This window comes from Electrona antarctica, assembly GCF_951216825.1.
Source record: "Electrona antarctica genome assembly, chromosome: 14".
In the NCBI taxonomy this organism is placed as follows: domain Eukaryota; kingdom Metazoa; phylum Chordata; class Actinopteri; order Myctophiformes; family Myctophidae; genus Electrona; species Electrona antarctica.
The window spans coordinates 2920999-2931537 of NC_136795.1; the positions used below are offsets into that span (position 1 = coordinate 2920999).

Genomic DNA, 10539 nt, shown 5'->3' on the forward strand with positions numbered 1-10539 from the left:
AAGGTGATTCTGACTCTATGAATAACTGAGGCTCAGCTGCAGGTGAGTCATTGTGTAAGCAGAACATACAGTTAACATTTGCCAGTGATTAATGAGACCTGGGAGCGATTCTTTTGATTGGCCAAGCATACATGCAGCTACTGGAATTCTCCATGGGCAGTACTGTGAATAACAAGCTCTTATCTGGGCTGTGTGTATTTAGACAGGGCAGAGGCACAGAGCAGAAGTGATCTGGAATCTGCTGCAATCCAAGAGTGACACAAAGTGTGCTTCTTCTTGAGAGAAAGAGTAGACTATAAACTAGGTCTCAATGACATCCATTCTGTCCGCGGCTAATTGAATGAAAACCGAGTCACTGGGAGTGAGTGTCCAACCTTTGGTACTTTGTTTTGCCATCATAGGTGTTTGTTGGCTGTGAATTCACTACTTGGATCTTTCACTGGAACTATGTGAGGTCTCAGGAGAATGGTGTTACTACCATAGGGTAATAATAGGTTAATACCGGTCAAAAGCGGCGTGGGAACTGGGAGTGGGCTTCAGTATCCACAAGGAATCCATTTCATACGTTGTGTCAAATAAAACCTGAATGCATGTTTAGTTTTACTCTCCCTTATCCCATTTACTGTAGGCCTGACGTCAACATTTTAAAAATGTCTTCTAAATCCTGCCAGTTTTCTGAAATACCCATGTTTCTATATCAGTGCGGTGCTCAATACTTCATGTCAAGGACCCCAAAAATGATATGTGAATGATATGACCCCCATCTGGAAATATGTTGTTCCAGGAACCCCTCAGAAGCAAAGAGTTGAGTTAAAAACGTTCGCTCTGAAAGAATATATATATTCAAAGATTTGCGCCACATATTCAAGATTTTCCTACAAGCTCGTAGCGCGGCACTCGGTGCCGTGCTATGAGCTTGTAGATCTGCTATTTTTCAATAGCTAAAGCATAACATAATGCTTAAAACACCAAAAGGGGTTCCCGCCCAGAATGGGTTATAACAGAACATTTCGACGGGAAACTACGACTCAATCTTCAAGAATGCTATAAGAAGCACAACAAAGACAGGGAAGACGACGTCTGCCAGGTCCCTTTGGAGATCAATCAGTTTGAAATACAAACGAAATATCACATTACTACTCGTATTCAAACAATCCTCCCCAAAATGTCCGTATAAAACTCACAGTGTGAGGTCTGGGGAGCTGATGGGCCTGACACTCTTTCTCAGGACCTCGATCCAATTCCGCCTGATCCCTGCCGTCATGGCAGACAGAGTAAACACCGCCTCCCGTGTCTGAGGGGAGGAGTGGAAAAACAGGTTAAGAAAGAGAGATGGTGAGGGAGGGAGGGACAGAGATGTGATGGAACAGGATAAGATCGGAAGGGTGGGGGTGGAGGGGGTGGGGGGAGTAGCAAGCAAAATGGTTTTGGAGACAGTTTTGCAGAAAGACAATGGAGGGAAAGGTTGAGGTGGTACTGAGAGACATGAGTCGAGATGATGAGATAAAATTAAACTAAAAACTGGGACGGAACCTGAGGAAGGGCGTGGTGACCTACACGAGGACAAGATGTCAGGATATAATGAATGTACAGAAAAGACACAGTTATTGTTAGTTAGTTGTCTGAGCTTTGCATACAAAAATGAACATGAACCTGAGACACTCACCTGTATCTGAAACCCATAGTTCTTCTCCACGTCAAACTCTGACACCTTCACGCAGGATTTCAGGTCAATCTCTCCGTCGAGGTCATCTTTCTGTTCCAAATAAAACAGGAACACCAAGTCCATAACGTGAAGCTACGCAGAGTCACCAGCAACCAGGGTTGTTTTAGTCGACTAATACAGGGGTTCTCAACCCGTGGGTCGCGACCCCTCGGGGGGTCGCCAAATTATTTTAGGGGGTCCCCAAATTATTTAAAAAAAAAAAAAAAAAAAAAAGATTTTTTAAAATTTTATTTTCACGATTTTTCAAAAATAGCAGACCTACAAGCTCGTAGCGCGCCACTCGGTGGCGCGCTATGAGCTTGTAGATCTGCTATTTTTCAATAGCTAAATTATAACAATGCTTAAAACACCAAAAGGGGGTCCCGCCCAAATTGGGTTAAGGTTATTGTAGCAGTCAATTTATATTGGGGGTCGGGAGGGGGCGGGGCGGGGGTCCCGAGACATTGCCAAAGCATTTCCGGGGGTCCCCGGCCAAAAACGTTGAGAACCCCTGGACTAATACCATGACGAAAAATGTCCGTCGACTACCTTTTCTCACTGACAAAAAATAAATAAAAACGTAGCCATGATGATTAAAACTATGACTAAATAATATACTGTCGATTCTGTCAACAAATAAAAACTAAACTAAATTTTTAGGAAGGGACTAGTGGACAAGAGATCCAGTATAAGTCATTTTACACCTTGTTGCATGCTGAAAATAGCCGATCTACAACCTCACAACGTGTCGTAGCGCGACGTGTTGTGAGCTTGTAGATCGGTTATTGTAAAAACAGCCATTACGACGGCATCAAGGCCAAAATGCATTTTAGTCGACTGAAATCTTGTGATATTTAGTCAACTAAAACTAGACACTAGACACAACTAACACTAAAGCATTCCAGCCAGGTGACTAAAACTGAATGAAAGTTATTCAAGAGACTATGACTAAAACTAAAACAGAAATTAGCTGCCAAAACCAACAGCGTCAGCAACGCAGGACACTGGATCTACTGGATATCCTACGTTTAACAGAGGCCTAAATATAACTATATAACTATATAACTATATAACTGGATATCCTACGTTTAACAGAGGCCTAAACAAGAGGCTAGAAATATAGAAACTAAAATGTATAATGGTTACCTTAACTTAAAGCTGCTATAAGCAATAATATGTCAACATTTTAACCCATTTTGACCTGAGATCAGATTCTAAAAATGTCTTCTACATCCTGACAGTTTTCTGAAAAAGCTACGTTTCTATGTCGATTTTTCAAAAATAGCAGACCTACAAGCTCATAGCGCGCCACTCGGTGGCGCGCTATGAGCTTGTAGATCTGCTATTTTTCAATAGCTAAAGCATAACATAATGCTAACACCAAAAGGGGTTCCCGCCCAAAATGGGTTTTATTTTTTAGGTATTCAAACAGCCAGCAATGGGTAGAACGCTTCCAAAAAAGATGTAGTCTCTGTGACACATCTAGGGGCCGCTATCTGCATTCAAAGATGTTCCTAGAAGCTTTGTCATTGGTCGAAAAAAACCTGGTCGCAATGACTAACCAATCAGGACGCAGACAGGCAAATCGACCAATGACAAAGCTTCTAGGAAAATCTTTGAATGCAGATTGCGGCCCCTAGATGTGTCAGAGACTACATTTTTGGGGAGCGTTCTACCCATTGCTGGCTGTCTGAATAGCAAAAACATTAAAAACTAAAAGGGTTTTGACATATTATTGCTTATAGCAGCTTTAAGTGACAATAAATCAACTTATTTCAGAATTTCAATTCAATCACACACAGGTTTATTTTACGACAGTTAGAAAATGTGTTTATGTGCTGATAAAAGAATAAATGTTTGGCTGAGACTATACCTCCTCTGCCCCAGAGTCTCGGTAATACTTCAGTCCAGCATCTGACAACACAAACCAGTGCTTCTTCCACTAAAGACACAAAAACAAACAGCGTAAAAGTGGTGCTGAAGAACTGCACTGATCCGAAACTAAACAAGCCCATTAAAACAAACATGCCCATAAAATGATACGTGTAAAACACTGGTAGCTCGGCGGCTCCACTCGTTTTAGTTTTATTGCTCGGTCAACATTTCGATCCTGCCGGATCTTCTTCAGGAATTTGCAATAAAACAAACAAGTGGAGCTGAGATACATTGCATTGCAGACTTTTTTTTTTTTTTTTTTTTTTTTTTTTTACAATTCATCATTGTTTGTCCAGCACCTGGGTGAGATCGGATGTGCATCGCCTTTGTCATAAAAATGATACTTAACAGCAAATAAAATGAACATAAAGGTTTGCTTTTAAAGTTAAATAAATTGACTGTTAAGTATGAAACATGAGACATACTGGAATGGTGGAAAGGTGCTATATAAATACAATTTGTTCATTCATTCATACTGAAACTAGAGTTTTTTCTTTTAACTCATTTAGGCCCGACGTCGGGGGGGAAAAAGTCTTCTAAATCCTGACAGTTTTCTGAAAAACCTATGTTCAGTGGTGCTCAATATTTCATGTCAAGGACCCCAAAAATGATATGCATTTGGCCACCGACCCCCATCTGAAAATATGTTATTCCAGGAACCCCTTAGAAGCAAAGATTTCAGTTAAAAACGTTCGCTCTGAAAGAATATATATATATTCAAAGATTTGTGCCGCATTTTCACGATTTCTCTAAAATAGCAGACCTACAAGCTCGTAGCGCGGCACTCGGTGCCGCGCTACGAGCTTGTAGATCTGCTATTTTTCAATATCTAAAGTATAACATAACACCAAAAGGGGTTCCCGCCCAGAATGCGTCGAACTCACGTGACGAGAGAGAAGAGACACCTGCTGTGCCTCTCCCCCGACTGCCACGCGCTATTACTGCGATAACATGGACGATCTGATGCTATCCTCTTACTCACAACCCTTCATTAGGAAAGAGGGATCGATGGAGAAGATGGAGGAAGGAGACAAGAAGAATCAAAGAAGAGGAAAGTGACTATAGTGATATATTGACTTTGGACGAGGAGAGAGAGAGAGAGCTGCTGGTAAATGGTACGGAGCCTTGGCTTAGGACTTTACCTCTCCACTTTCATCCAGTTTTGACATCCATCCCTTCTTGAAGTTAAGGAGGTCAGGCTGTGAGGGGCAGAAGAAACACAGTGTCATGTTCAACCGTCTTTGTGTGTTGTAAAAAGAACCAAAAAATTAAAAATGTTGACAAAGGAGAGCATTTTACATCATAAAAAGTCTTATTTTGTCAAAGAGAAGAACGCCAACATGAAAGAAAATGTAACACTGTACGCGAGAGGCTGCTGTTCAACTGCCCTGTAAACAGAAAGGTTACAGCACGGTGGTTGCAGAGCGAGATGGATTAGATTTACCAAAGAAAAATGTTAGAGGTGTTAACTTAACAGGAAGCAGAAAGTAACTGAAGTCAGGAATAGAAAGAAAAAAAAGCTATGTCTGTAGCTGAGGATGAGCGAGACATCATCGCAAGGTTTAGACTAGTCATTGGTTAGTCCAGTCATTAGTCCTACAACCTATCTCAAACCCTCACCCTAACCCTAACCTCCCACGGGGCAGCACACCTAAACCTAACCTTAACCTTCTCCCAACCCTTGACACCCCCTCACCAACCTTAATCCGGTCGTTTTAACGCACCCCTCACCAACTTTATTAAATCCGGTCGTTTTAACGCACCCCTCACCAACCTTAATCCGGTCGTTTTAACGCACCCCTCACCAACCTTAATCCGGTCGTTTTAACGCACCCCTCACCAACCTTATGTATTGTCTCTAACCAATACTATGTCTAACCAAAGAATGCCTCCCAATGAGGGATGGGCAAGATTATGATCCAGAATGATGAAGCGTCTCTATTCCACGAACAAAATGAAAAAGTGAAGTCAACTCATTAATTTTACAGCAGGAACAGGAGGAACGGGGGTATCCACAGTAAGACTACCTGCTCTGTTCCATGTCTCCAGAGCCTATTATCAGGCCGTGGAACAGTTGAGTACAGTACTGTATGTATGTGCCAAACGGGTGTCCTCCTCTATCTGCACTGCTCTCAGACATGTCTTAACTAATCTGTCTCCCATCAATTCCAGGAATAGCCTGACGTTGGGTTCTGGCAGGGAGACGGGAAGAGGAAACGCTGTGTGCTTTGGGGTAGGTACTGCAATGATGTCATGTGATGTGATGTGACGTGTCGAGATTAAGATTAGGCAACGTTTTCCGCTGTGTACATGCATCACTTCGCTCCCTTGTCTGACTTTGACACTGTCACACTTACTCTAGTGCTGCCAACGAATATTCCATATTCGAATGAATATTTGAATGTAAGAAATATAAGAATAATCGAATATATTAAATTAAGGTTTGAATTTAAAAGAAATAATAAAAATGCTGTGTGAGTTCTCGCGGGACTCTGTGCCATGTAAACTAAAAAAAAGTTATACAAAAATTAGGCTATTAAGATAATTATGAATCATAAATTTGACTCAAGAGAGTGCATTTCTCAGCACCAACAGGACCGGACCATATAGAGAAAGAAAGAGAAGGTTTTACAGCATATTAGGCTGCAATATTCATATTGAAATCATATACATTCGACATTCGAATCATTCGAAATTCGTTCGAACCCACGTGACGTTTTAAAAGGAATATTCAAATGTCATTTTTGGCCAATTCTGGCAGCACTAGACTTCTCTGATTTTTAACTTTCACTAAGGCCGCTGCTTGTTCTTCAACACTCTCTGCACCAAATGTACGATTTATTTTTTTAAATCCAAAAGGTAGCACATCCAAAAATTCAAATAAATGGCTGACAAAAGTAAAGTACTCATTTCCATTCCTTTACTGGCACACACCAAAAAGGAACGCTTACGCATTTTGGCTATGAGCTCTAATGAAGGCTCTGATGACGTAAACATTGCTTAGTTTTTGGTGTGCGCCAGTATTTACTTAGTCCGCCATTTATTAGATTATTTTTTTTATTCCTACATTTTGATGCATACTGTTTGCGTGTTTGGTCTTTGTTGCTCAAACATACTATATAGAAGACTAATAAACTGTGCATTGGGAAACATCTATGCAAGCATGGCACGCTCAAGTCACCAAGCAAGGACTTAAGTTAGCGCATATGGTGGTACACCTAATAAATACTTTTGTGAAGTGTTGTGCAACATGTAGGGTGTAACTGTAACAGGACAGAAATGCATGTGTCCTTTAACTTTCGTATTAGCGTGTTGTTCCAACAGTGTTAATACTTTGTGAAAACACGTACATCCGGGCCTTTTGGTTGATCTAAGGGGGTGTGTGTGTATGCATACAGTACACCGACATGTGCTGCACAAACATGTATGACATGCATGCAAAACCCAAGTATGGTAATCATCAGGAAAGGATTTGATCCGCTTAGTAATGAATAGTGACATGTTTGAGCAGCTGACAACTATGATGGCCTCCATGTGGGGTTTTAAATACAGGTAAGTGTAGGTACAGTACATAGTCAAAATGAATTAAAGATGAATAGGCTCCACTCCTGTTCTGTTAGGGCCAGCGGTTCCCAAACCTTTTTGGCCATGCACCCCGTTACCTCCCGACCTAGCTGACGCACCCCCCCCACATGGAAATGTAAATTGCATAAGCTATATAGAGACATATATTTCCTATTTATCCACATATATGCACATATATGAATCTGAATATGGCATATATATGCAGGATAGGCTGTATTCTGCATATACTTGCCATATATTGGCATATGTTAATATTTAAAATAAAACCATAGCACCACCTTTTCATATTGCGCACCCCCTAGAAGGCAAGTTATAAGGCTTTCCCCCCCCTCACTGTATATGTTTCTTCTCCCTTTTTACCTCCTCTATGATGATTTCCTGTTTTGACTATATAGTTGTGTATTATATTCGTACGTCTCTTAATGTTTTGATGAATTGAAAATGGCGGACCCTCTTGTAAACAAGTGTAATGCTTTTATGGTGTCGTCCAACTCACAGTTAACAGTTTTTTGTATCGAGTTGTACCTTGAAATCTACTGTAAATTCTTCAAACTGTTAATGAAATCAATCAATCAAAAGGCTGCAGTCACCAAGTGTCCATGAGCAGCTTGTCATGTGCTTCACGATCAGTGACCATGTCGAAAGAGGGCAAAGAGCACAGAAGGGCAGCTGTCCACACTGTGGACTCCACAGTGACCAGGGGACACTGTGGAGTCCACAGTGACCAGGGGGGGACACTGGGACACTGTGGAGTCCACAGTGTCACTCCACTGGTCACTCCACACTCCACTGGTCACTGTGGAGTCCACAGTGACCAGGGTGGACTCCACAGTGTGCCCTGGTCACTGTGGACTCCACAGTGACCAGGGGACAGTGTGTGGACAGCATCCACATTTCCTGGTCTGTCCACCACCCCTCAAGAAGAGCAGGGGGCCACAGTGACCAGGGGACACTGTGGACAGGGGACACTGGACAGGGGACCACAGTGACCAGGGGACACTGTGGGGACACTGGACAGGGGACCACAGTGACCAGGGGACACTGTGGACAGCATCCACCATTTCCTGGTCTGTCCACCACCCCTCAAGAAGAGCAGGGGACACAGTGACCAGGGGACACTGTGGACAGGGGACCACAGTGACCAGGGGACACTGTGGACAGCATCCACCATTTCCTGGTCTGTCCACCACCCCTCAAGAAGAGCAGGGGACCAACCCTTCACCTCAGTAGTACTAAATATGTACCACAATGGACAGCTTTGGAATTGCTTCTCTTTCTTAATAATATAGAATGGTTGTCAACTTGAGAATGCCCACTTTTTAAAAACCCTATTTGTCAGTTGTTGTTTAATATATAGTCCAGTGTCTCTAGGTTGTGTGCCTCAGAAAATAAGTTACACGTATGATATTCTGCTGGCTGTGTAGCTGTGTGGCTGTGTGGCTGTGTATCTGTGTAGCTGTGTATCTGTGTGGCTGTGTATCTGTGTGGCTGTGTAGCTGTGTGTCTGTGTGGCTGTGTGGCTGTGTATCTGTGTGGCTGTGTATCTGTGTGGCTGTGTAGCTGTGTGTCTGTGTGGCTGTGTGGCTGTGTATCTGTGTGGCTGTGTATCTGTGTATCTGTGTGGCTGTGTATCTGTGTGGCTGTGTAGCTGTGTGTCTGTGTGGCTGTGTGGCTGTGTATCTGTGTGGCTGTGTATCTGTGTGGCTGTGTAGCTGTGTGTCTGTGTGGCTGTGTGGCTGTGTATCTGTGTGGCTGTGTATCTGTGTATCTGTGTGGCTGTGTAGCTGTGTGTCTGTGTGGCTGTGTGGCTGTGTATCTGTGTATCTGTGTATCTGTGTGGCTGTGTATCTGTGTGGCTGTGTAGCTGTGTGGCTGTGTATCTGTGTGACTGCATGTTGAGAGCATTATGGAAGAAGACAATGCTGGCTCTCTCACACTGACACGTACAGGGCCAGGGTGTAATGACACTTCCTTCTATACTGTAAACACAAACTGAGTAAACAATGAAACTACCAACACCCCTGGAAATAATAAGCATGTCCTCTTTCTTCGGATTCGTTAGACATTTGGACACATTGGCCACAGCATAGGCAGAAAGAAAGAAGGCAGATTTCACAAAAGAAGAATTTCTACGGAGTTAAGTTACATGCAGTTCAGTCCACACTTACACAGAGACACACCCTCATATCAAAACAAAATCGACCCCGAGTCGTTGTCAGTTAAACGTTCACTGCTTACGGCTATCCCCCTTTTAAAAATATATATCATGAAAAAATAAATAAAAAACAAATACTGATAAAACGCACAGACTCTTGGAGTTTATTTTGAGAAAACTCGTGAAAAAGCACACGTTTCCAGTGTCAAGACATCTTAATAAATAAATCGCACCACCCACACAAACTACCTCTCAAGGTAGTACAACTTACCGTCATGGTAACAAAATCCAGAAGGCAAAGTAGAAGAAGATGAGAGGTGGTGAGGAGGAAGAAAAGTACAATTATCTGACACAATGGCGAGGCCTTCCTTGTCGCTGAACTTTCTATCTCTAACGTTAATCCGTCCGGGTGAAGAAAACCTGCGTTTCTCGCTGGAGGCTATGCGGAATTACAACAAACCCCGCCATTTCTGACCATTTTCTAGTCGGTCAAAAACCGCAAGCAGAGTTGATTTCCAAACGAATTCCACTATTCAGTCCCCGAGCATGAAATACACAACATCCCCCAAAGACTGAACCTTTTGGTCCAAACTGCTGCTAGAAAGGAACTCCCCAATTTCTCAACTTTCTTCTGACAAATCGTGAGCAGTGCTGCTGCAGTGCAGAGGGAGCTCTCTCTCTCTCTCTCTCTCTCAGTCTCTCTCTCTCTCTCTCTCTCTCTCTCTCAGTCTCTCTCTCTCTTTCTCTCCCTCCCTCTCCCTCCCTCTCTCTCTCTCTCTCAGCCTCTCTCTCTCTCTCAGCCTCTCTCTCTAGGTGCTGCCACACGGTCGAAAGAGCTGCGCACGTTCTCGGCTGCGCGCAGCTTAAAGCTTGAGTTTTTAGACAGCTGGTGGATGGAAATTAAGCTCCACCTCCGCCGAATACTTGCGCGACGGCCAGATTCCCGGAAACGCTCTCCTCCGCTCAAGTCTTCCGCGGAGGTGGAGCTTCTTTTCCATCCACCAGCTGTCTAAAAACTCAGAATTTAAGCTGCGCGCAGTTTAAGAAGTGCGCAGCTTAAGACCGTTTTGCGCTATGGTGTGGAGACGGTGTCTCTCTCTCCCCGTCAGTGTGCCATGCACTTCCTGGGCGGATCCGTGAAGATGGTTTGAGAAAACAA

The 10539-nt window shown here is 43.1% G+C and overlaps 1 protein-coding gene across 1 annotated transcript in view; it reads right to left on the minus strand.

Moving 5' to 3' along the window:
- Positions 1 to 10094, minus strand: part of triobpb (TRIO and F-actin binding protein b) — a 30110-nt gene extending 20016 nt beyond the window's left edge. The window contains exons 1-5 of the mRNA XM_079521062.1: positions 9652 to 10094; positions 4783 to 4839; positions 3579 to 3647; positions 1667 to 1756; positions 1185 to 1294 (exon numbers count right to left, since the gene is read on the minus strand). Of these exons, the coding sequence (XP_079377188.1) occupies positions 1185 to 1294; positions 1667 to 1756; positions 3579 to 3647; positions 4783 to 4839; positions 9652 to 9657 (332 nt within the window). The 5' untranslated portion in view covers positions 9658 to 10094. The remainder of the gene's footprint in view (positions 1 to 1184; positions 1295 to 1666; positions 1757 to 3578; positions 3648 to 4782; positions 4840 to 9651) is intronic.
- Positions 10095 to 10539: the final 445 nt, after the last annotated feature.